The sequence below is a fragment of the Geotrypetes seraphini genome, chromosome 1, assembly GCF_902459505.1.
Source record: "Geotrypetes seraphini chromosome 1, aGeoSer1.1, whole genome shotgun sequence".
Lineage (NCBI taxonomy): Eukaryota > Metazoa > Chordata > Amphibia > Gymnophiona > Dermophiidae > Geotrypetes > Geotrypetes seraphini.
In genome coordinates, this window is record NC_047084.1 from 487287655 (window position 1) to 487315473 (window position 27819).

At 38.7% G+C, this 27819-nt stretch overlaps 1 protein-coding gene across 2 annotated transcripts in view; it reads left to right on the top strand.

The window, feature by feature from the left end:
• ECPAS (Ecm29 proteasome adaptor and scaffold) overlaps nt 1–27819 on the top strand; it is a 336957-nt gene that overhangs the window by 284704 nt on the left and 24434 nt on the right. For both annotated transcript variants that reach the window (XM_033926317.1, XM_033926309.1), the window contains exons 37-44: nt 4947–5036; nt 7241–7307; nt 19719–19810; nt 20120–20186; nt 21705–21896; nt 22487–22698; nt 24648–24691; nt 24786–24978. In XM_033926317.1, the coding sequence (XP_033782208.1) occupies nt 4947–5036; nt 7241–7307; nt 19719–19810; nt 20120–20186; nt 21705–21896; nt 22487–22698; nt 24648–24691; nt 24786–24978 (957 nt within the window). The remainder of the gene's footprint in view (nt 1–4946; nt 5037–7240; nt 7308–19718; nt 19811–20119; nt 20187–21704; nt 21897–22486; nt 22699–24647; nt 24692–24785; nt 24979–27819) is intronic.

Below are 27819 nucleotides of genomic sequence, written 5' to 3' on the forward strand. Positions count from 1 at the left end.
ATATATATATAAATTACAATAATATCTCATCCAAATTCCCAAGATCAAATAAAATACTAAATTATGATTATACACCATTTTCCAAATATATACATGTTTCAAAATACACCACCTCAGTATATCATTAAATCCTTTACCACAACCCCTCCCAACCCTATATAATGACAGAAAAAACTTGGAACCGCACATATAAGTTCAGGAAAAAAAGAAAAATCCCCTACAGACCTCAAATATCGTAATCTATGTACTAAATAAAATAAAGCCTTAATCATAAACCCTCAACCCATATTTCATATCCCTAATAAATATATCATTGCAAACAATTCAGATATCATTATAATAATGTAAAAGAACATTATTTGATTGGAATAAAAGTACATATACAGTAAAATAAGCAAATGTGATTTCCTAGGTACAATCAGATAAATATTCAAATATATAAGCAAATATATAAGTAAATGACATTTCCTTGAAACCTATAAAATTAATTATCATAGATATCAGGAATAAAAATATCAACGTTCTAATAAAAGTCATTCATAAGTATGAAAATAATATTGATGCAAAATCTAAACCTAAAGGAAACAAAAATAATAAAGAAATCCATTTTATAATTAAAATATAAAGCAATACATATTTCATTCAATCAATAAAAAATCATCTCATGAACACAATAAATCCAAAGATAATGGATGCAAAGAAATAAATATGCAATAGCCTATCTCTTAATAATCAATTAATTTAAAGCTTTTCTTTACTGCATTCTGTGAACTAAGGAGGATCAACACTCCAATTATATACTAGCAGCAATATTTTCCTTTGAAAAGCTTATTATAAGGATTACAATTAATCCATGAGCAAAACCCCACACATTCCAAGACAAATGAAAAGTTCCGGATATTGAATATTTCAATAGCGTTCAAATTGCCATGTGTAACATTACAGCCATCTTAGTACAGTCAACTTCAAACTCAAAATCACATGTTGTAATACGGTCCTAGGTATCTTCTTAGACTGGGATGGAATGTCAGCAAAGCCACAGTACAAATCCTTGATGTCCAGAAATGTTAAAATGTATCAAAGAAAGTACTTCTTTAAAAGATATTTTATCCTTGATGATCCTGAGAAGCGTCTTCCGCCAACAATGGCAATATTAATAAATACACTTCAAAGCCTCTGAAGCATTAAGCAGTGAGCACTACATCCTTTATATGATTGAAGACGAAGAATCATTCAAACTCAGTTATCATCCTATTCCACATCCATAGGTATCAGCAGTCCATTGCATCTCAAAGACTCCACAGCATAAACCATAACTTTAATAACCACATGGTTATAACTATACATTCATATAGTATATAATCGATATTATGAAAAGCTTTAAGTTCTAGATGAGATCTTTCAGAAGATGTCATGAAACAGCATTACCACGCCAATTGTAATCCATCATAGCCACCTTCAGCAAAAGAACTAATTATGCAGTAAAGATCCTCCTCAGGCATATACGAAAACGAAACTATAACTTTTTAAGTATTTGTTCTTTTAAACTATGTATAGTTCAACCAAAGATATTAATATCAGCCTCGAACACTACATATGAAATTGTAGGATTTCACATAACTACCATTATCTTTAGGTCCAACACAACATTCCAAGACCGTTAGGAATCAAAATAAAAAGAACATTTCAAAGAGAAAACCATCTGTTAGTCCTATAAAAAGTTATGCACAAATAGATGAAAACGTTAAGAATCATATCACAGCACAACTTTTCAATTATTCATTCATAGGTTGTTCCCTTTGACTTAGAAACATTTTTAATTTATCCGGATGATCAAAGCTCAGTATTTTATTATCAACTGTCACCTTCATGATAGCCGGATATAGCAAACCGTATTTTGCCCCAATTTCCCTTAAAGCTGGTCGTAAGTCCAAAAACTGCTTCCTTCTATCTACAGTGGATTTAGCAAAATCCGGTAAAATATGTACCCTGGCATCCTGGCATCTCAAATTTTGATTGTCTTTTGCCAATTATGTTATTTCTAAAACATGTTGGTATCTAAAAAGCTTAAAAATTATCGGACGTGGATCTATAAATTTGTCTGGTCTTCTCATAGGCACCCTATGTGCCCGCTCGATTTCAATTAGATACTTGGTTTTTAAAGGCAGGACTTTCATGAGGAAATTTTCTACAAAGGAAATTGGATTTGCTTTCTCCACCCCTTCCGGTACACCTAACAGCCTCAGATTCGATCTTCTCATTTTATTTGAGCAGTCTTCCAACTCCTTGGTGAGCAGTATAATTTTTTCTCTGTCCATCTTAAACTGCCTTCTTTCCTTTTCAAAACTCTCCACATTCTTTTCCAGTTGGCTCACCTTTATTTCTAAAACCTCCATTCTTTTATTTAATGTAGCAACTTCCTCCTGTAGGCCTTTTAATGTCTTAGTATTCATCACGACAATTTCTTTAATAGCTTTAAGTTCTTTTAGTATTTCCTCATCGCATTTGCACTCTTTAGGTAAAGGAGCCTTCGACGGTGTTACCGGCTCCGGTTTCGATCTTTTTCCTGCACTTTGTCATCACGGAGTCTGCTTTGTTTTGCTTACCAGAAACCATGGTACTTTAAAATCGTTATAAAACGACTTTTTTAAACTTTTCCGACACTTTTAGTAATTTTTAATTATAAAGATATCTGTAATCATCGGGAGCTCTCCCTTCACCCGACCATTTGCGTGCACCTCCAAGCCACGCCCCCAATGTGTGACCATCTTCATTCTCGGATTCCAAGTCGAGAAGCACATGAATATCAATCATCATGATCAGATAACAGATGACATCTATTACTTTATGACCAAGATGCTATTTTTGTAGTGCATTGTGCAATATGTGGATGGGATAAAACTCAAAGCCGCTGCATTTCTTGATATTCCAATATCTCACCATCTTCTATTTTGTATCTCTCTGGAAACCCCGATTTCATTCCTACTATGCTATAAATTATACCATCCTCAGAACATTTAGTCACAAAAAGGAATTATCGTCACAGCTGCTGATCACTCACAGCTCCGGCGCTCACTGCAGTGTAGCGGAGGCGCAGTTCTGACCAGCGCTCGCTGGCTCTCGGTGTCTCTTCTCACCTCCCTTCTCTGGGCCCGACGCCTCCACCTTGGAGTCTGGGAGTAAACAATCGGAACTTCCGTAGTAGCGATCAGTGTAAAGCAAATTGGTACATACCTGATTTAGTTCCATCGAAACTATAATTTGTCTGACATATATTTTCATCATACTTTAACTATCCAGTGTATTTCTTGTAATCAAACTCTTATAAACAGTTGATATAAATAAGAGAATACAAATTCCGTCAGAATAGTTTGTGGCATAGATATTTGTTCTCCTTTGCGCAGAGTCAATGTGACGATGTTACTGGAAGTATAAAATGAGGCGGGACCAGAATGAAACTGCCTAAGCAATTGGCCACACATGAAAGTTCCATATTTTATTCTAAAAGTTAGCTTTCATTTCCAAATAACACCAAATAAAGTTATACCGTCTCCATTTGTTGATCTAAAATAAACCAGGAGTCTTCGATAACTGACACTCCTTTAACATCATGCATCTCTTCCTTCTCAACCCCTTTTCCCTCTACTTGCGTGTCCAGCATCCATGTTCCCCCCCCACCTCCCCCTGCAGGTCTAGCATCCATGTCTCCTCTCCCCTCCCCCCCCCACTTGCAGTGCAGCATCCATGTCTCCTCCTCTCTCCCCCTCCCAACTTACAGTCCAGGATCCATGTTCTCTTCCCTCCCCAACCAGCAGTCCAGCATTCATGTCCCCGTCCCCTCATCCTCCCTTACGCGGTTTTGGCTTCCAGTCGACCCCCATCTCCGTGAGATCAGATATACCTGCAGGCCTCCCAGAGCAGCAGCAGTGGCAGCATCAGCTGGCCGGCAGAGGCAGCACTGTGAACAGGGGCCTTCCCTCTGCCGCATTATCTATCTACAGGAATTGATTCCTTGGGAGGCCTGCAGGTATATCTGATCTCTCGGAAGGGGTGGGGAGAATGTCAGAGGGAGAAAGGCCAGACCTGCATAGAGGAGAAAAAAGGGAACAGGGATAGGGACAGAATGGAAGGTTTACGCAGAATTCTGCCCGGATGGGGAATTCTGTGCAAATTTTGCACTTCTCAGTTGTGCAGAATTCCACCGGGAGTAACTGCTGCACATAGGGCAGCACATTTACATTTAGAATTTTACATTTAGTTCTGAGCTCTGTTCCATCCTGGCACTGTCAGATGATGCTCAAAAAAATCGGCAAAAATATGAGGGGAGGGGGGACACCTCTGTTCATATATTGAAGAAAAAGTCAGATGATGCCATCCATGTTCCTGATCAATCTCACTTTCTGAGGAAAATACTTGTTTCAGAAGAGAAAACAAGTGTTGACATTTTTTTCACACAAAATACCTACTGTTAAATCTTTGGTTGAATAAATAATCAAAATGCATCCTTTTTGTCTGAGTTATTTATTCAGTGAGGTTATTTTTTTTTTCTCACAATGGATCTAGTCACCATGCTAGGAAGTTTGCATACTTTTTCTCAGGACTTGTGTCTCATCTTCTGAGTTGTGTGCTGCAGGGTTTTTTCCTTGAATAATTGAGTCAATGAGCTGATATTTTTAGCATTTTTTGAAAAATTTTTTTAAAAGTTGGTGTTCCGAGTTAGGAAATTTCATTGATGGTAAGAGCAGGAAAGAATGCCTCTAAAATATTTCATTGAAGGTACTTTTGGTCCCCACTTTCAATTAAAAAGCATGAGGGGTAATGATGCTGCTGCTGGCAAAATCAAAGAGTGCACAGAGATGTTGTAGACTGGTATTGACTGTGACTGGGTGGTAGGGAAAGATTATACTCAAAGTTCATTATGAGGACATCAACTTTTCCTCTCACAGTGTGTGCAGCATCTTGACGTCTCGGTCCTCGGACAGTTGGTTCCAAGACTTTGTGACCTGCTCAAGAGTGCCCTAGGGCTTGGTACCAAGGTAATTTAACTTTTTTCTGTAATAAAATAATTTTGTTTCAGTGGCATTAAAGGATTAAAATATGGATTAACTAGGTTTATTGTTTTGTAAATTTTAGATACCATAGTTGTCAGTCAGAAAGCAAGTCCATATTCATCTTAGATTAATAATTTCCTTGTATTTATAGCAGTCACCACAGACACTTAGGGCTCCTTTTACAAAGGTGCGTTAGAGCCTTAACGCGCAGAATAGCGTGCGCTAAAATGCCGCGTGCGCTAGCTGCTACCGCCTCCTTTTAAGCAGGCGGTAATTTTTCAGCTTGCACTAATCTTGTGCATGCGCTAAAAACACTAGCACAACTTAGTAAAAGGAGCCCTTAGTTATAAGTGCTAGCATGCTTGGTTATTCTGTTAAATGAATGGTACCACCTTTTGGTTCTCAAAATAATAACTTCCTTTCTTGATCTCTTCAAGGTTTAATTTTTAAGCCTTAAAAGTATTTTATTTATTATTGTACCTCTTATAATATCTACGTCTGATATTTGTAGTTTCCCATTTTTACCAGTTCATTTTTCCACCATACAGCATACTTAGTGACATAATCCCTCCTTATCCAAAAATTGCTGTTTCCTCTGAGACTAATCCTCAGTTCTCCCACCATTCCTCCTCCTCCACCACACATAGATTCAGAACTGAAAGGTATCACCTCTACAATGCTGCAAGTCCTGCTGCACCTGTGAACATGACATTTGATCTTCAGTTGCCTATGCTTCAACAGTACAGCTAAACTTGAGAATTGGCATCTGCCTTCTGCTTTATAGATCTTAATTTACCAGTTTCTGTTTAGCTCTTCATTCTGTGCTCATGCATTACCTGCATGCAGACTGTTATGAAGGTCAATAGCGCACAGTCGGTATGATAGGATACTTGCATGAGAATGCTCCAAAATTTTCAATGCAAATATTTTCTCACAGGAAAAATAAAAGCATGCAATATTTAATTTGCTTTGAGGGACGTTTTTGAAAAAGAAAAAAAAGGTTTAAGTCAGAATTGTAATGTTCAGGTCATTTTAACCAAAGAAAACCCATCCATCTTAGAGCAATTTTCGAACTGGAAAAAAATATCTGGGTTTCCCTTTTGAAAATAGCACTTAGATGGACGTTATTTGCACAGATGATGTCTACAAGACAGAGCCATTTTCCAAACTGGCACATCTAAATTATAAATCTTAAAAAAAAACCAAAACAGGGACTGGGGCCTCTGTTTTGAGAGAAATGGCCATGTGAAAGTCCCTGCAGACCAGAGGAGCAGCCTAGTGGTCAGTGCAGTGGAATTTAAACAGTGGCACCTATGCCCATCATAACTCATCTATTTAGTATTCAGAGCCCTCCAGGAACAGAGTTAAAACCAACTGTACCTTACTGCACCATTACAATCATCTTCCATACTACAGGTGTCTCCTATATTTATGTATAGTAGGGTAATTTGGTGCTTTTGGAGGACTCACAATTTCCACCACAAATTTATTAGGGGGGGAATAGGTTGATCTTGAATCCCTTTGTTCACAGTCCACCGCACTGACCACTAGGCTACTTCTGGGAACTGCTTGCTGTTCTGTTGGCTCATAATATCTGATGCTGTCATAATGCTTGGCATCCTCTTTTAGTTTCAGTTTTTAGGAATGGATGGGGACAGCGTCCACGGGGGGGGGGGGGGAATAAGGAGAAGTGAAGCCTTAATCCAATTAGTTGTCAGCTAGTCATTTAGAACTTGTTTTTAAAACTTGGAGAGGTTAAAACAGGTCTAGATAAAAATGTACTCCTTTTTTTAGACTTGGATGTGTGTTCCTGTTCCATTATCATTGAAAGACATCCTAATTTTGGGGCCAGCCTAGTTTCACTCATAACACGCTCCCTTGCAATTTGGATGACTTCAATGGAAAACGTCCGAATTCTGCCTGTTTGAAAATCACAGTTTTGACATTTTCAGCATATGGATGTTTTGGCCATTTTGAGATGTCTATCTGCTTCAAAAATGAGTGTCTTGTCTACCAACCAATGTATTTGAAATTTGTTTTTGTTCATACTTTAAAGAGATAAAGAAGGAGAACTGTAATATGTTTGTATGTAGTCCTGTGTACATCTGGGGTGCAGATCTGAAGCATTGACAGCATCTTCTTTAATGTAAATTAACATTTGATACTGATGAATTTCCTTATGTTTCAAGGGAGGATGCGCTAGTGTAATTGTGTCATTAACATCCCAGTGTCCTCAGGACTTAACGCCTTATTCAGGTATGTTTGTCAAGTAATTCTTTGGAAATTCTTTTTAGTGCTCCATTCTTCATTGTTTCATAAAATCTGATCATTATGTTTTGTTCCTGTATGTGTATGCCAGATGTCTTTAGCTAGTGCACCTGCTTGGAATTGTAAAAGCTGCCATTCTGTGAGATGGTTCTTGCTTCTTTTGAAAGATGATATTGAGTTATTGAAGAGAGGCAGAGAGGCAAGGAGTTGGGGAATGTGAGAGTAAACAGCACTATAAACAAGAGAGCCAGGAATGAAAAAGTGAACAGCAAACTTGATATAGTGTTGTTTTTATTTTGTGATCCAAAGCAAAAGGAGATCAGGACTAGGCAGGCAAACTTATATTAAACATAAGTAAAACCACTTGATTCTTTTTCTTTATTTTTAACACCTTTGTGTAATCTAAACGTGTAATCAAAATCCGGAGTAGTAGAACGAGTACAAGTGGATCAATTTTTTTTACTCTTGTCAAAATTACAAAGACTAGGGGGACACTTGATGAACATAAGAATAGCCTTACTGGGTCAGACCAATGATTCATCAAGCCCAGTAGCCCGTTCTCACGGTGGCCAATCCAGGTCACTAGAACCTGGCCAAAATGCAGGGTGTAGCAATATTCCATGCTACCAATACCTGACTTCCCCCATGTCTTTCTCAATAACAGACTATGGACTTTTCCTCCAGGAACTTGTCCAAACCTTTCTTAAAATCAGCCATGCTATCCGCTCTTACCACATCCTCTGGCAACGCTTTCCAGAGCTTAACTATTCTCTGAGTGAAAAAAAATTTCCTCCTATTGGTTTTAAAAGTATTGCATGTTTCTTTAAAAAAAAAAAAATTATTTAGTTTCTTATTTTCTTTGTGTCACAGTGGGGCCTACTCGTGGCTTTTGCCTGTGGTGTTTGATTTTGCCGTACCCGTCTTTCATTCCACTTCCGCCGGTCACAGGGTTACACAGTGTAGCCTGACCACATTTGGGACGGGTGTTCGCTGTGCTATATTTACCAGAAATGGATCGGTCTTTGCCTAAGGCCTGGAATCCTGTTCCTGCCTCAACCTCAAAGCCAGCCCACTTTTCTTCGAGGTCAAAATCTTCAACCTCGACCTCTATTAGCTCTTCCTCGATGGGGAAGCCGTTGTTTTCAGGGAGCTCAGCTAACTCTTCCCCTAGGGTGCTGTTATTCTTGGTGTCTCCATCAGGTACGATTGCTCAGCCAACCCTTACGGACATGCCACCTCTAGAACCAGTGGGTCCGGTGGGTCTGAGGATCTCCAGGACATGTGTCTCAAAATCGAGGCAACACTCTTCCTTGAGGTCGTCTTCCTCGGAGTCTGTAGCCACACCAATTGTGCCAGCTTCAGTGGTCTCGGTGCCAGCTTTGCAGAATATGTTGGGACTTATTCTGCATCAGGAGTTTGGTAACATGCTTGCCAACTTAACTCCTGCCTCGACCTTGCTTCCTGCAGGCTAGCCTGAGCACTCAGCAGTAATACAAGGAGTAGAGTCCTTGAGAGTGCCTTGAGAAAAACCAACACAGTCTATACAAGGAGTCGAGTTCTTGAGAGTGCTACAAGATCAATCTACACACTCTATGCAAGGAGTTGAGTCTTTGCGAGTGCCTCGAGATACATCTGCACAAGGAGTTGAGTCCTTATCAGTGTCTCGACTTCGATCTCCAACTTCCAGCTCTACCTCTACACATAAGGCATTGCCTTCTTCGAGGCACAAGGCGAGGACTGCTCGACATTCCTCATCGAGGCTGGATTCAAGATTACTACCTCGTTCTTCGAGGCACAGTTCATATCCACACCATCTGTCGAGGTATTCATCAAGACCCAGGTCCTCTTCTCGAGACATGCCTTGTTTCTTGAGGCATAGACCATCCTCGAGACAGTCACCCTCCTTGAGAGAATCTACGGCAGAACCACTTTCATCAATTGAGTCCTTCTCATGTGTTTTTTCATCACCAGTTGGTTCTTTTTTGCCTATGGGTTCAAATCTCATGTGTCAATATTCCACAGTGGCTTCAGCCTCTGTCTCTGCCATGAGACTTATTTCAAGGGGTTCCCAGTCATCATCGACTCAACGGGATCTCCCCTATTCTACTTCGATGTCCTTTACTCAATTTTTATGCCAAATGAGTAAAGATCTTATCACTTTGCAGTCTGATTCAACATACTCTAAGGAGTATTTGGAAGAACTGGGTATACCTTATCCTCATGCAGATTCATTATAAATTACCCATTAATAGCGTTCTCACAATCAAGTCCCCATGTACCACGTCAACGAGCAGGGAGAAACAGGATCTCTCCCTCTCTGCCAGGAAGCTCAAAAGGTGTGGAATTGGGCAGTCCTTCACAACACCTTTCTAATAGCGATCTATATTCAAGGAGAAGAAAAACTGGAGAACAAATTGAGTAGTCTTCTGCAACCTCACGAATGGACACTCAATTCCTCCCCTCTCCATCTCATTTTTTCTCAGTGGGGGACTCCTCAGATAGATCTATTTACATCTCCCCACAACAACAAACTGCCTCAATTCTGCTCTAGGATATACTCTCCTCATCGCCTCGAGGCAGATGCTTTTCTTCTGCAATGGATGAATCGGTTCTATATGCATTTCCCCCATTGCCTCTCATTCTCAAGATGAACATGCCACCATGATTCTCATAGCTTCTTGGTGGCCCAGACAACCCTGCTCTCCCTTCTGCTTCAACTCAGCAGCACAGAGCCACTACTTCTACCAGTGTTTCCCTCTGCTTACACAGAGTCAGGGGTCTCTACTTTATCCCAACCTGCAGTCTCTACACCTGACAGCTTGGTACCTCTCAACCTAACTGCCACTCTACAGTTTTCTCAATCTGTAAAGGACATTTTAGAGGCTTCCAGGAAGCCTACCACTAGACACTGTTACAATCAGAAATGGACTAGATTTTCTGCTTGGTGCACCATTCATCACAAGGAGCCTCAATCTACCTCCTTGTCTTCAGTTTTGGATTACCTGTTGCATTTATCTCAATCAGGCCTCAAATCCACATCCATTCGAGTCCATCTTAGTGCGATTGCTGCTTTTCATCAGCCTATCGAAGGGAAACCCCTCTCTGTTCATCCTGTGGTTTCCAGATTCATAAAAGGACTTTTCTTATTTTATAAATCTTTATTGATTTTTAAGACCAACAAAAGTGCAATAACGCTGAAACGGCAAGGCATCGAGGGTGAGTGACTGACAGAGCTGAAAAAATTAATGTGAAAGAGATTTGTGCTGCTGTAATTGAATGAAACCTAAAGGAAAAAAAACTGATAGATTGCATGTTGTCCTCCTACACCGAGGCTGAGAACGGGCTTGTGAGAGGAAAAACAGAGAAAAAGTTTACTGACATTTTTTTTTCTTCAGCGCTGGAACGGCGAGGCACTAGAGAAAGATAGCTGACATTGAAGAGAAGAGGGGCTAACGAAAGATAAATTGCTGATTCTACCGGCTTGTCTTTGTGCTGATGTGGAGAGACTGTGAGGGAAGGCTGATAAATAAGTGAATTGGCAAACGGAAGAAAAAGGAAGTTTCAATGCAGTTTTAAAATTAACACTGTTAAAGCTGTAATTATGAGGAGAGTTGTTTAAAGGGAAAAATACTAACTAATGTTAAAAAAAGTAAAAGAGAGATCGACTCCTAATGTGTGGATGTTGTCAGTAGAATTCTTAAGTGTGGCGGTTTGAGGCAGCCATTTCCAGTTTAGTGAAGAAACGGAGCTCTGAGTGATTAACTGAGCTTTTGCCTGAAGCCAGTCTTCTTGTTTGTTTTCCCTCAGCGCTAGATCGACATTGAGGTAGATAACAGACAAAAAAAAAAAAAAAGAAAAGGATTCATTCATCAACGGAGACAATTTGATAGTGCTACTGATATCAATGAAAGACTTAAAAGGAAAGAGACAAGCGGCGAAATATTGAAGTGTGTGAACAAACCAGAGGAAACAGATGAAATAACTGCTGACACTGAAAAAAGGCTGAGGGGAAGATAATTCTTATTGGCTTTTCTCTGGACTGATACAGAGAGGCAGTGAGGGCAGGCTGATAAAAGAAAAAAAAAAAAAAAAAAATGGAAAAATTGAATTGGCCAAAGGAGGAAAAAGGAAAGTTTCAATGCTGTTCTAAAACTAGTGCTGTAAAAGCTATAACTGTGTAAAAACTGAAACAAGACAGATTACTGTGAATTGTGACTAAAAGAGACTATACAGTCTCCTAAAAATATAAAGAAAGAAAAAACAAAGAAAAAGAAAATAACAACATGGCAAGTACCAGACAAAGCAAAAATGAGGCTGGCACGTCAGCAAAAAGACAAAAACAAGATCAAATAACACCAAGCAAGATCCCACTTCCTGCTGAAGAACCTGACATATTGAGTAAAGCAGAAGTTATGGAAGAACTAAGACAAATTAAGCAAATGCTTAAAGAAACAGTAACCAATATGTCTGAAATGAAAGAAGAAATATTAAACATTCACAGACAAATGGAAAGTAATAACAAAAGAACAACTGAACTAGAATCTAAAATGGAGGTCATAGAAAGCGAAACAAACAGATGCAAAAATGATAGTCTGGAATTAAACAAATTGAAAGATCAACTGGAAGACTATGAGAATAGAGGAAGAAGGAAAAACATTAAACTTTTTGGAATACAAGAAAACTTAGAGGGAAAAAATACTATTCTTTTTCTAGAAAATTTAATTCCAAAAATAATACAACTGGACTTGAAACAACCTCTAGAAATAGAAAGAGCGCATAGGATCCCAATTAAAAATACAGAAAATAAAGGCAGGCCAAGACCAATAATTTTCAAAATGCTTAGATACCAACAAGCATTAGAAATATTAAATGCTGCAAAGAAAGACAAAAATCTAAATTATAAAGGATCTAGAATATGGTTCCTACCGGACTTTGCCAAAAACACAGCAAATAAAAGAAAGAGACTATTAGACATGAGACCTCAACTAAAAGAAAAAGGTTTTAAATATGGTCTATATTATCCGGCGAAAATGAGAGTATCATCTGGAGATAAATCCTTATATTTCGAGGATCCAGAAAAACTGAAAGCTTTTCTTTCTAAACCAGAACCTATGATATTTTAATATAAAATTTTAAGATGGGTTTTGATGACTTTATGAAATAATTATAAAAGTATGAAATATTGAAATATCTGAAGAAAGAAAAAAATGATACAAAGAAAAGACAATAAAAATTTATAAGAAAGAAAGAGCAAGACATAGGAAAAACATTAATAACATACTAAATATATGTTTAAGATGAAATTTTAAGATGTAAATAATAATACCAAAGAAATATAAAATAAAAACTGTTAAATGGATAAAGATACATTAATGAAATGATATGAAAATATGACTAAAGATATTAATGGTTAATATAAATAGATAGAAGGGGAATTTGATTGAATATTAAATGCCTAGAGGGGAGGAGAATGTTTGGATTACAGTTCCAATGTGTATCCTTAAGCAGCCATTGTATTGGGTGGGAAAGGGAGGGAAAAAGAGAATATTTACTAGAATGATTAAGGAAAAAATAAACAAGGGATTAGATATTTTAGGGGTAAATATGTGTGTCGTGAAAAACATTTTTTGGATTCTAAAAATGAAAGAAAAGGAGAGAAAGATTATAATGAGAAATATTAAAATGTATAATGTCTTTTAAAATATATTCTATTAATGTCAATGGCCTGAATCACGTAATCAAAAGGAAAAAAGTATTAACATTTCTAAAAAAGCAAAATGCGGATATTTACTGTGTACAGGAGACCCATCTTAGTATAAAGGAATCACAGAAACTATCGGGAGGGTGGGTAAAAGAATGTTTTTTTGCTCCAGCAGAGGGTAAAAAAGCAGGGGTAGCAATTCTTATAAATAAAAAATGTATGGCCAAGATTAAGGTAAAAAATTCAGATCCACATGGAAGATGGATACATATTGATATAGGTATGGGAAATGATACCCTGACGTTGTTCAATATATATGCCCCTAATTCGAATCAATCAGAATTTTTTAAAAAATTACAGAATATGTTGTTACCACTGGCTGCTTCTAATTTAGTGGTGGCTGGAGATTTTAATGCTGTAATGGATCCATTATTGGATAAAAAACCAGGTAAAAGTATAAAATCTTTAGGTTTAGATAATTTGGTTCAATCATGTGATTTGAAAGATATATGGCGTATTCTTCATTTTAATGATCAGGAATTTTCATTTTGTTCACAGGTTCATAAATCATTTTCAAGAATAGATTATATTTTTGTTTCAACAAATAAAGTGCAACAGGTGATTAAAGCTTCCATAGATCCTATTATTATTTCGGATCATGCGGGAGTATGGATAGAATTACAATTAGATCAATTAGAGAATGGTAGACCTCTTTGGAGATTTGATAATGCATTGCTTGTGGATGACAAATTTTTGGAAAATTTTAAAACACAAATTAACGATTTCTTTCAAATAAATTTAGTGGAGGATACATCTATAGAGAACGTATGGGATGCATTTAAAGCAACTATGAGGGGTAATATTATATCATATTCAGCTTTTATTAGGAAACAGATTAAAATACAATATATAGAATTAGAAAAAGAAATAAAAATATTAGAAGCTAAATTGGTAAGTAAATGGGAATATGAAGTTTTGCAAGCTCTTTTGAAAGCAAAAGGTAAATATAATGAATTAACTTCAAAAATGATAAGAAGAGATTTGTTTTCCAAACAAACAGTGTATTATGGAAATTCTAATAAGGCAGGGAGATTATTGGCAAATTATCTTAAAGCAAAAAAAAGAAGAACTAATATTAATGGAATAAAAGACGATAATGGGATAATAACAAATCAAACAAATATAATATTAAAACAATTTTTAAAATTTTATAAGGACCTGTATTCTTCCGAGCCTTATTTGGAGAGACAAAAAGATGGAAAAGATTTTTTAGATTTAATTAATGGACCTAAGGTTCCTGATCATATAAAACGGAGTTTAGATGAACCTATATCATTAAAAGAATTAGAAACAGCATTGAGATCTCTTAGAGTTGGATCCGCTCCAGGTGGTGATGGTTATACAGTAGAATTTTATAAAACATTTCAAAATATCCTTTCCCCACATTTACTAAATTTATATCAGACACAACTTATAAAAGGTAATATTAAAGGTACTATGGCTGAATCAATAATAATTGTTTTGCCTAAGCCAAATAAAGATCCTACTTTGGTTTCAAACTACAGGCCTATATCTTTGATAAATGTTGATAATAAACTTTTGGCGAAAATTTTGGCTTTGAGATTAGCCAAAGCTCTCCCACATATTATAGACATGCATCAAACGGGTTTCGTTGCTAAAAGACATTCTTCTAATAACTCTAGACTATTATTTCACATGCTAAACTTATCAAAAAAAATGGATGAACCGGCTTTTACAGTTTCATTAGATGCTGAAAAAGCATTTGATAGGGTAGAATGGAATTTTATGTATCAGGCTTTAGAATGGTTTGGTATAGGTTCCGGATTTATACAAATGGTAAAAACATTGTATAGCTTCCCGATTGCAAGACTAAATATTAATAATAAGATATCTGATGGTTTTCAATTGCAGAGGGGAGTTAGACAAGGCTGTCCTTTATCTCCTTTGTTATTTGATGTTGTATTAGAACCCTTATTGTTAGCAATACAGCAAACGAGGGAGAAACAAGGTATTCCATATTCAAATATGGAATATAAAATTTCGGCTTATGCTGATGATATTTTGCTTTATTTGAAAAATCCAGAATCTACCTTATCTTCTTTATTGGAATTAATTGATAAGTTTGGTAAATTCTCAGGTTATAAAATTAATTGGAATAAATCTGAAATTATACCCTTGAATGTTCATTGTGTAAAAAGATTATTTGATACTTTTCCATTCATATGGAAAGAAGAAGGATTTAAATATCTTGGCATTCAAGTTAAAAATACAATTGAAGATACTGTAAAAGAGAATGAAAAATATGTATTAAAAAAAGTTACGGAGTTATGTGAACAATGGAACCCATTACATATTTCTTGGTGGGGAAGAGTTCAAACTATTAAAATGATGATATTACCTGTAGTTTGCTACCAAATGAGTATGATACCTATGTATTTTCAGGGGTCCTTTTATAAAAAACTTAATAGCATTTTAACAAAATTTCTTTGGCTTGGTAAAACACCTAGAATAGCTTTAGTAACTTTGCAAAAATCAATTAAGGAGGGAGGGGTAAATTTTCCAAATTTCTATAGGTACCATCAAGCCTATATTCTACGTCAGGGTATGTATTGGATCCTCCCAGAACTTATGGATAATGCACCGGATTGGTTATATTTAGAATGGCGCCTTATGTTTCCCCTAAATTTAGTTCATCTGCCAAGTATTAACATACCTAGAAGATACAGAGAAAATAAAATATTAATGGATACTTGGAAAACGTTGAGATTTATTGATAAATTAACACCTATCCCAATAAACAAATCAACTAATCAATCTATATGGATAAACTCCAAGATCAAAATTGGCGGAGCTCAAATCCTTTGGAAGAACTGGATTATTGCAGGCATTAGATCTCTAGACGATGTTATTTCAGAAGGTAAACTGCTGGATTTTTCACAATTGCAACATAGATTTGGTCTTAATAAAACACAAAGTTTTAAATGGTTGCAATTGAAGCAGGCCATTCAGGTTGGGTTCCCTGAATGGAAAACATTAAATAATCAATATAGTTTAAAGTTCTTATGTTTTCAAGCAGACTTCCTAGGACATCAAGCCGCATTGTGGTATAAATTAATATCTGGATATTTGAATAAAAAACCAAAAAATGGTCTAAGAGACATTTGGAGCATTGAGATTGGACATCAGATTAATGCATCTCAATGGCCACTAATTTGGTCTTGGAGAATGGGATGTACAGTGTCAGCATCTATGAGACAAACTTGGTTTTTCTTATTACATAGAGCTTTTTGGACCCCTACACGTTTGCAAAAATTAGACAGTTCTAAGTCCAATAAATGCTGGCACTGTAATCTAGAACCAGGGACATTAGATCATTTATTGTATCATTGTCCCTATATTAAAACTTTTTGGAATTCAATTTGGCCACAAATTAATAAATTGATGGAAAATCATATTGCAATATCATATGACACAATATTATTTGGAATGATGATGAGAAAAAAAAGTCAAATTTCACCAGAAAATAACAAGCTTTTATTAATTATGACGGGGGTTGCCATTCAGCATATAACTAATAACTGGAAGAATTACAACAACCTAAATTATACATTTTGGTGGAATACAATATGTCATATATTCAAAATGGAAAGAACAATAGCAATACAAAGGGGGACATATACTAAATTTATAAAAATATGGGGGCCATTGGCAAAATACTGTAATGAATAAATAGTAGGATTTTTCTTCTTCTTTTCTTCTTTTAGGGATCTTTTTTATGACACACATAGAGGGGGGGTAAAGAAAATAATTTCTACATAATATGTTATAATATATTATACAATATGCAATGTATGAATGAAAAGTAATAGAAGGGTGGGGGGAGGGAGAGGGGATAAAATTTATTTAGAATATATTGTATTAGATATAAAAATGTTATTGAATATTCATCAATTGTATTCTAACATGTTGTACATTTTCTATAAAATTTGAAAATTAAAAATATTATATATTAAAGTAATAAAAGGGTGGGGGGAGGGTGAGGGGGAAAATCAAATTTAGATATATAATGTATTAGATATAAAAGTGATACTATGTATTTATCAATTGTATTTTAATATTTTGTACACTTTATGTAAAATTTGAAAATAAAAAATAATGGAAAAAAAAAAAAAATATCAACATTATCACACTTAACTAAAAAAAAAAAAAAAAATGAATATGCTTATCTTTGATTATATACAGTAAATGAGACACAAGACAAAACGCTTAGAATTCATGATAGGCATTTCAACAAATTTTAATAAAACTTGGAAACTAAAAAAAAAAAAAGTGCAATAACTGTATATTTACATTAATCAGCAAGTTAAACACTTATAATCATAATCAATAACACTGCATAAAGAATAAATCCCCCCCTTTCCTTCCATTACATTTCATCAATGATTAAGACAAAACAAAGAAATAACCTCCCCCCCACCCTCTCACCCTTCCCTGGATACGGGAACTCTCGAGACTACGACGGGAACTCCCCACAGCCATTTTGTATGAGTGATCTGCTCCTGCCCCGAAAGCCCACTAGATCACCAGGTAAGATCCGGGATGCTGGGGGAAGGCGGGGGGGGGGGGGGGCCAGGGGTCAGAGCCAGCCCAAATGTTATTCATGAATTTTCAATATTCACGGGCCGGCTCTGCTCCTAACCCCCGCGAATATTAAGGGAGAAGTTTATAGACCTCAGTAGTGCAGTCCAGAAATCAATTTATCACTGGGTGTATAGGCACTCACTTCATTGGTCTCTGAAATCTTTTAATTTTTTTTTCTTATTAAATTCCCTGACTATAAAGCTCTCTCATATAAACTTTCATATTATTTTCACTTGAACATTTAGCTTAAATGCACTTAGCTTTATGCAGCAGAGACACCTTCTGACATGTTTCGCCATCAGGCTTTCTTAAGGAATGTGACTATTAAGTTAATATTCCTAGGCTGTTATCCAGTTTTTAAATGAAATTCTCACCCTGTTTAACCCGCTCGTCTCTAGTCAAACATGGCGGTGGCATTTTTTTTTCACTGTAATTTAAAGGGCAAGTCATATAATCTAAAGCAGCCTATCTGCGCACAGGATTCATGGACTTCAAAGGAGCATAGCCCATTCAATCTCAAGGTTTAAACCATTCGGTTGAACAGAGTTTAGTTAAAGATCCAGTTTTGCTCTTTAAAGTTTAATAATCGATTATAATCTTATAACGTTATTAAAGTTTTTATATGAGTCTTCTGATGGGCAGGACTCACTCGCAAGAGTCTGATGGCTTCCAAGCCTGCTGTAGCACATTGAATCAAAGTGGTTATCAAGGCAGCTTACATTTGTTGAAACAAGCCTGTTCCAAGGGACTCAAGGGCTCAGTCTGAAAAGGTAGTCTTGTGGGCAAAGACCTGTGCAATTTCATCTGAAGACATTTGCAAGGCAGCAACTTAGTCATCTTTTTACTCCTTTGTGAAGCATTTCAGCATTCAAGTTTTAGCCAGAGATACAGTAAAACAATAAACAATGGCAGATAGACCTGCACAGTGCCTCCAGTCTGCTCAACAATTTGGCCAGAGCTAAACCTACCATTCTGTGCAAATTATAGCCATTCATGTATAAACACTGGTTAGCACAATGCCAACCACACATAAGCAGTTAAATATGGAGTCTTGGGATAATAATAATAGCTTTATTTATATCCCGTCATACCTTTTCAATTCAAGACGGTGTACAGTAATAACAGGGTACAGTGAGCTTACTGTGTGAATAGTTAGGCATAGATATTAGAGCATTAGATTAGAGAGGGAACAAACAAGTAGAGTTTATAGCAATAAAAGAGAAACGGCATTGGATAAATAGAGGTGCCTTTGAATACATCATTGGATTAGAGTGGGAATGAGCAAGCAGAGGATATTATTGCTAACAGTTTTAACGTGCTATTTGAGATGTCTTCCCTTGCTTGAGTTGTACAGAACCTTCACTTGCAGCATATGATAATAAAGTGATATACAGTACATTAACTGGAGTAGCTGAATCTTCATTTGTCTTTTGCTATTTATGAGATGCAGACTGTAGAAGTCTTTGACAGAGCAGTGATTCAAAGGGCCTTCTCTTCCCTCTCCCAATAGGAGTCTGTTTAGATACATCCCATTTATATAGATTTACGTGGTGAAATTTAGTTCTAATTTCCTTTCCTGCAGTCCAGCCACATGAATCTGTATTCCTGTCCTAGAAGGCTGTGGCCTGGGGACTCCATGTGCTCTCTTTCTCTGTCATGTGCTCAGTGGATGTAGGGTTCATTTTTAGTGAATTACTTAATTTGATGATGCTGCAGTGGTGGATAGGGCTTTGGGGTGGCTCATAGTGCCTTACACTGCTTTGGCAGTGGCATACTAGAAAGTTTCTGCAGAACATCAGTAAATCTGATGATTCACTGGAAAACTGAACTCTCTACCTCCATCTGCTGTTAGGAAAAGGTTGCAACCTACTGTATTTGTATACAGTAGATTCGTGTGCTAGACTAAAGGAAAGGAAATTAACAGGTATGAATACATTTTCACTATGCACAGAAGGGATGGTACAGTATGTTAACATTTCACCTAAAATATTTAAAATAATTTGCTTGTTTTTTTTGTTGTTTTTTTTTGCAAACAGGTAAGCTGATGAGCGCTTTACTCACAGGACTGAATGACCGCAACAGTGTTGTACAAAAGTCGTATGCTTTTGCTTTGGGACATTTAATACGGGTGAGTCTAGGGAGATTTTTTATTTTCTTACAGTCTGTCTTGTTCGATGTTGATTTGATTTGGACTGAGCCACATTTGGATCAGTATTCAGCTTCTGCAGTCAAGGTTTTTTTTAACATACTGTCTGCGGCAGTATAAAACAAACAAACCAACAACTGGATATTCAACACCACTGTTTGGATTTTGGCTGGTGCTGGGTATCTGGTAAGGTGGTTATAAACTTTGTAGATGGTTTATTGAAACATGATTTTTGATAAAATTATTTTTAGCATTGCAGCTTGCTTACATAATTTTATTTTCCTTTTACAGACAGCAAAAAGTAGTAGCATTGAAAAATTACTGCAGAAACTCAATAGCTGGTACATGGAGAAGGAGGGTAAGTCTGTTTTGTGTCTTGTGGCACATGAAATAGACGTTTATGCCTAGAAATGTTATCTTTTGAAATTTGCTGAGATTTGTCTCTGTGGCACTCCTACTTGCTAAGCCATGGAATCCTGAGGCATTGGATGGACGACACTGCACCAGTCTTAGGCTTCTGGCAGAACTAAATGAGAGAGATGATGCAATGGGAGCTCCACAGCAAGAGGCATGTCTCCCGCGGCTGCAAAACTCAGTATTGGTACTTATGGACACTATGCTTAACATTGAGTTCACTCACTGTCTTGCTGAATGGGGTGACTGGCCTCAGATCCAGAGTGGGGGAACAGATGGTCTGGGGGGGCAGAATTTTGGGTGTGCACCGGAGTGAGGGCTGCTGCTTTTTTTGGATATCTAGTATGTGGAATGTGTGATTGTAGGTGATTTATTGCCTCTATTCTGTGTGTTGCCCTTGAGAATGCCAATAAGATTATTTATGCACACCAAAAAAGGAAATTTGCTGGACTACATGCAGGTAAAACTATGTGCAGTATATATAACCTGTATGTACATAAGTTTACACAAACTGAGTGGAAACATTCTTAGAGATAGCATAGGGGAGGAGTTAGCATTTATGCTCAATCTTAGTAAAATTCTTGCATGTGGATTTAACATGAGCCTGGACATTTATGTATACTACATAACAATTGTAAGTGTGTACGTGTATTTTTTTTATTTTACCAAAAAAGGAGGAGATAAAAAAACATATCTTCTCAATAACTTTGCAATAATCAATCATGATGATGCCAACATGCTCCAAACGGGGAAAAAAGACCTCAGACACCCCTCAACCTAGTGTTCAAATAATCTAAACACCATAAAACAGGGCTGGTGTAATCATAGGTCATAAAACCCCCCTGAAGATTAATCATTTAAATTGGCAAGGCAAAAAAAATATAAATGCACTTACCTTTAAATGTCCCTGATTCCTAACAGAAAGAGCACATTTCTAACATTGTGCCAAGCAAATAAACATCAGCAAGCCCTGTTTTATGGTGTTTTGATTATTTTAATACCAAGTTGAGGGGTGTCTGAAGTCTTTTTCCCCTGTTGATCATTTATTTACATGTTTGGAGTATGTTGGCAACATCATGATTGATTATTGCTAAATTATTGAGAAGATACATATGTTTTTTGATCACCTCCTTTGTTTGGTTTTGTGAACTAGATTGAAGTGAGTGGTTTTCTCTTAATTTTGGATGACTTTTTAGTTTACACATATACCCATACTTTCCTTTTGCAAATTGGTGTAATTTATTTATGTGCATAAATGTCTCAGAAGTTAGGGGGGCCAGTTATAAAAGTATGCTTATCTTTATTATGTTTCTTATTCACAATTGCCAGCTTGTTTTAACATTTCCATTCCCCCCCCCCCTCCTTCAGTACTACATTGTTATTACATGAGCCAGTGAAATCTTGATAAGACCTCTGAGAAGATTGTCCAGGCTGTTAAGTTTCCGACTCTCTTGTCCATTAGACCCAGTGTACAAGATGGCATGTGCTTTGACAGTTCATGCAATAGCGCGCTACAGTCCTGATGTATTGAAGAACCATGCAGAAGGGGTCTTGCCCTTGGCATTTTTAGGTATGCATGAGGTGCCTGATGAGGAGAAAGGAGAGCAAGAGGATTCTAATTTGTGGTCAGAAGTGTGGCAGGAGAATGTACCAGGTGAGTTTTTGTTATCAGTTTTTATCTTTTTTGATCTGGGTTTGATTCAAAACATTTCCTTCAGGGAAAAGTTTTGACCACAGTATTCTCTGAGCAATAGACTGCATGCATTGTTACATTTCAGCAGTTTGCATCCTTTTTATACCAAGAATAGTCTCCTGTTCTTTTAGTTTCTGAGATATAGGCGCATCTGTGAATCTACAGGTCAATATAAGGTTTTTGCCACTGAACTGGAAAAGAAGTTTGTAATTAGAGGGTATTTGGAAAAAAAAAACTCCAATAAAAGGCGCTTATAAACTAGCTTTATTTAACAACCGAGATCTATTGCTGCAGCCCAAAACCACCCAGACTATGGGATTTGATATTATTATGTATACTAAAAATACAGAGATGCATCCCACGTTACTCCATTTTTTGTTGCATTAGGTTTGCATTAGTGTTGTCAAACCAAATAGTAGTATAAAAGGTTAGTGTCAAAGATGTCTTCCCTCAAGGATACAGAGTTTTAGAATTGTCGAGCATATTGGGTAGTGAGACATGGGATAATAAATGCTTAATTTCCCTGTTTCTGTGTGTTTTGTTGTATGCAGGAAGTTTTGGTGGCATCAGACTATATATGCAGGAGTTGATAGCCATTACCCAAAAGGCTTTGCAGTCACAGTCTTGGAAGATGAAAGCTCAAGGAGCAGCTGCCATGGCATCAATTGCTAAACAGCAAACAGGGTCCCTGGTTCCACCACATCTGGGTATAGTTCTCAGTGCTCTTCTTGAGGGACTACCTGGAAGGACATGGACAGGCAAGGTAAAATTTCAAACTACATACCCTTGTCCTTTTTGTTCATTTTATAAACTGTACTTGCATGTCAGCTGAATGGAGCTGGATCCACGTACACACTGCTGGGTGGCATTAAACAAAAAAGGAGTGTCCTGAAGGGTCAATACTAGCACATAGCAAAATAGGGCACCCGTTATTATAATACCTTAAACTGACTTAAGGTGCTCAGAACCAAAAGGTGGTAAGAAAACCACAAATGGGGACATACCCCTAAATGTGATTTCAAAAGTCTATTATTGCACCATACTTGTCAGAAAAAAGGTTTTTAACCTGTCAAAAATATGTTCTATCCCTTAGTATATGTCTCCAATTGTGAAAACAAAAAATTACTTAGCATAAGTAAGTGGTGATATATTAGAGAAGTTGTCACACTGCAGCAGGTTCTGACGCATTTTGCCAGAACGGCTTCTTCGGAGAACCCACTCTCGCTGGCTGTTATTCAGTGGAAAAACTTCCTAACAGAGAAAATATGAAAATGTCATTAAAAACTGTTACAGCACAATGTATCAAACTCACTCTCGACACTACTGGTGGATACCTTACAATCTTCTTGAAGACGCTGCGATATCTTCAATGTATTGGAATGACTGCACCGAGAACCCAATTGCTGTATATAATATATGTTTTTAATAGTAATAAACAAAAGACAGATTACATTAAAAATAGTATCCAAACAGCAGTTAGGCTAACAGAAGAATAACAGAGTACTGGTATGTCATGTGTTGTCCAGTCCATTCTACCTTTTAAGGAACTAAGCTGGACCTTTTATAACCGAGTTTAGTAGCCTGGGGTCCAGAGTCTTGCATAGCTACTAATTACATACTTAATTTTCATTGGATTTTCACACTTTATCGTTTTTAATGATTCGATGATATATATAATTGCAGTTGAGTCATAATGAAGTTTGGTGCCACCTGCTGTCAAATTTGACTTCTCTATTTTCCCTTACAATGCATTCTTAATACTAAAATGATTCCTCCTAATCTTGCTTGTAGATTGTCAGCAGCTTTATCTACAGTTCATGTCATTTTGACCATGTCATCTTGACCTGACATTGTGGCTTTCTTGTGGCCCAATATCAACAACTGGGTAAATGAGTAAACTAAATATTGTTCCAAAGTGAGTATAACAAAACAACAACAAAAAGGAACAATAGTGAAAGTTATAAATATCTTTCTAGAGCGGCGCTCAGACTCCAAGAATGGAACTTGAAGTTCAGCGTGGGGACCTAACCCCTACAGAAACTTTCAGTGAATCTATCATTGCACCGTCTAATTTGAAAGGTTATAAAATAACTTCATGAAGTGGTAAATGATTTTTAACTCTCAAAAAGTGCATAAATGTCCAGTGCTTAACAAGTCCAAAGTTCAAACTACTTAGCTTCAATGCTTAAACAGCGATGGTCCGACGGGGTTCTGACGCGTTTCGCCAAACCGGCTTCTTCAGAAAACCCACTGTGCTGTAAGCCTCAAATATTAATACTCCCTAGTTCAAAAAGGAAGGACTCTCTCATATCCTGGTCACTCTCAGGGCTACTTCTCTTCTGGTTTCATGACGTCACCTGCAGCTGATTCCCCGGAATATCTATCAACACAGTTGTCAGTCATTTAGGAAGGAACGCCCACCACTCTACCTCACGGTTTAACCCCCCTGGGACCACCGCCTGCCAGTGATATATCCTGCCCCCTCCCCAAAGCCAAGATATTGATTGCTTCATGCTGGTCAGGGAACAAAGGTCATAAAATCAAGTTATAGGTCATATTTGCTGCAATCTTGAAAGGGCAAACATCCAAATCAGCATGATCAATGCTGATTTCTGTTGCAACTTGTGAATATTTTTGTCTTCATTTAAAGATTAATTTTGTAATAGGTTCCCCTTTTTAATTTACTGATATTGTTAAATTTTTTTTTTTAAGGAAGAACTGTTGAAAGCTATTGCCACAGTGGTTTCAGCATGCAGGTAAGTACCCTTACCAGTTGCTGCAATGTTTAAAGGCATGACTACCACCTGACACTGTAAAGACTGGTCACTCTTGATGCGTTTTCTATCATAGTGAGCAACTGCAGAAACCAGTGGCTGATCAACCCACCATACATGACATTGTTCAAACTGTTCTAAAAGAATGCCGCAAGGACAACCTCCGGTACAAGATTAAAGCTCTGAAGTGTGTGGCTGAAGTTCTACAAGTGACGAGGGAGGATAGATTCCAGGACATGGCGGATATTTTGCTACCATTAATAAAGAAGGTAACTACAAATCTATGTAATCACTAAGTTTCAAATTTTGAGTCTTTGGTTAGGGTGTGTAAATCATATACACAACAGACTTTGCCAAGAATTTGGAAAACAACTGCTATCTAAACAAGCATATTGAAGGAAGTATTTGGTGGCAGGGTGAAAGCATCAAATTTTGCATTTGCCTTCCTCAGGCTTATAACACAGGTGACTATCAAAACAGGAGGCAAAAGCATTAGGGGAAAAGCAAGAGCCTCTTTCTTTGTTACTGCCTTCAGAAGAGCAAATAAATGAACAGAAATTAATAGTGACTCCATCTAGAAAATGGCCACCATGTACTATTAAGGGAAAAATGGTATCTATTCATTACAATATTTTGTTAAAGGCTCCCAAACATCCTGAAATTTTCTTAAATATCCCTGCTGTGTAGCTATTACCCTTTCCATTTTATATATACACTTTTCCCTCGGTATTTGCGGGGGATAGGGGCAGAGCCGGACCGCGAATGGAGAAAACCCGCAAATATCTTCTCGTCTGGCTCTGACCCACACCCGCCTCCCTCCCGCCTTCCCTCCTACGAAGGAGCTCACGGCAGCCATTTCCTATTGGTGATCTACATGGGGCAGGAGCATAGGAAGATCACTCCTGCCCTGAAAGCCTACTAGACCACCAGGTAAGGCCGGGATGGCGGGAATGTGATAAAATATGGGTTCCCCCCCCCCAAAAAAAAAAAATCGTGAATTTGTGAAACCGCGAGTGTGGAAACCGCGAATGGGGAGGGGGAAGTGTATGACATAAAGAATTCCACCAGAAACTATAGTTCAATCTATTCCAATTCTTCCAATTACTTGTAATCTGTTGTATGGCAACCCCTGTCATAATAAGTAAAAGCTTATTATTTTTTGAAAATATTTGGCTCTTAGCCCTCATTGACATGCCAAATAATAAAGTATTGTACGACAATGCCACCGGATTTTCTAATAAACAATTTTTATCCCAGGACAAGCAGGCAGCATATTCTCACATGTGGGTGACGTCATCTACGGAGCCCCAGCGCGGACAGCTTTTCAAGCAAACTTGATTGAAGTTTCAAGTTTGCTACACTGCACCACGCATGTGCATGCCTTCTTGCCCACTAGAGGGCGCATCCCACCTCGTGGTCCTCAGTTCAGTTTTTTCCGCGGAGCCAGAAGCCCTGTGGAATTTGAGCTCTGCTATTTTGCCTTCTGTCGCCGCGTCCGGTGTATTTTAATCGGTCGTGGTACTTGATTTCTCTTTTCTTTTGTTTTGTATTACTTTTAATCGGAAAAAAAAAAAAAAAAAGTTTTTCTCCATTCGGCTCCGGGGGCTCCCGTGAGCCGCGACCCGGCCTCCTTGTTCGGTCGGTTCGGTTTTCATGTCCCGTCCCTTGACGGGTTTCAAGAAGTGCACCCGGTGTGAGCGGTTACTTTCCATCACTGACCCACACCGGTGGTGCTTGTTCTGCCTGGTGCTCCACCTTTCAGGCCAGAGCGCTCCGTCGACGCCGTGCCAGGATGGCGGAGCTCTTCACGGTTGACTCCGCGCCCGGGAAGGCCTCGACGTCGGCCCCGGCCTTGACCTCGGCCTCGGGATCCTCGGCTTCGCCTCGTCCCTCGACTTCGAAGCCGACTCCGGCGACCAAACCTGCCTCGGGTAAGTCCTCTTTTCCATCCCCGACTCCAGGGTCGACGAAGAAGCCATCTTCGGGCTCCTCAACGGCGGGTGGGTCGTCCTCGGCCCCGCCCAGGACTCCAGCCACTAATGCCCCGAGGGAATACTCGAGACCGAGGTCGCCCTCCAGGGAGCATCCCCCGGCCTCGGACCTGCCTACCATGGTAGGGATCCCGGCCTTCCAGGACTTGCTCCAAGCATTAATTTCCTCGGAGCTGTCTGGTGCCCTCGAACAATTGCAGCAGGCTTCGACCTCGCCTGCTTTGGCCTCGGGGGCGGCGACCTCGGTCTCGACTCCCTCGGTCTCGGGTACCGGGGCAGCACCGACCTCGGCCCCGACCTTGCCCTCGACTTCGGCTTCGGCTTCGGGGGCCCAGCCTGAGAGGAGCGTAAGGCCCCGGGACAAGGTGCGCAGGGTGCGACGGATCTCCTCATCCTCTTCCTCGAGGTCCTCCCGGGGCTCCTCGCCCTCGGGCCGGCCTCGGACGAGGCGTCGCCCGAGGAAGCCGAAGTGTTCGCGAGGCTCTCCTCGACGACGTGGTCGCTCCTCGCCGCTCGGGGGCGAGGCCTTGCGGGTCTCGGAGCTTTGCCTCGATAACCCGAGGCTTCTCCGTTCCCCCGCGAGAGGGGGTTCGCGTGACTCCTCGCCGAAGAGGAGAGGGCGTGCCTCGGTCCCTCGGACGCCTGGGACCTCTCCCAAGGGTTCTTCGAGACGGAGACTTTCCCTGACCCCCCTCGAGGCCATTAGATCTGGCCTCTTGGGAATCAGGGTCCGGTAGGGAACCACGATATTCCCACGAGGCTTCCCCCTTCTGTTCGGCGGAGAGGTCGAGAACCCCCTCGCTGCCCGCCAGACCGTCCTCCTTCTCCAGCTTCGTGCAGGACATGGCACGTGCCTTGGGTCTGGACCTCATGGCTGGATCTCAATACACGAAGGAGTTCCTCGAGGAGCAGGACCTTCCCACTCCCCCGAGGGAATCCCCTCGACTGCCCTTGAATAAGGTCCTTCATCAGACCTTGCTTAAAAACCTGACTTCACCTCTTACAGTCACGGCGGTTCCGTCCAAGATGGAGTCCAAGTATAGGAAGATACCACCCAAGGGATTCGAGAAGGCTCAACTCTCCCACCAGTCTTTACTGGTCGAGTCTGCGCTCAAAAAG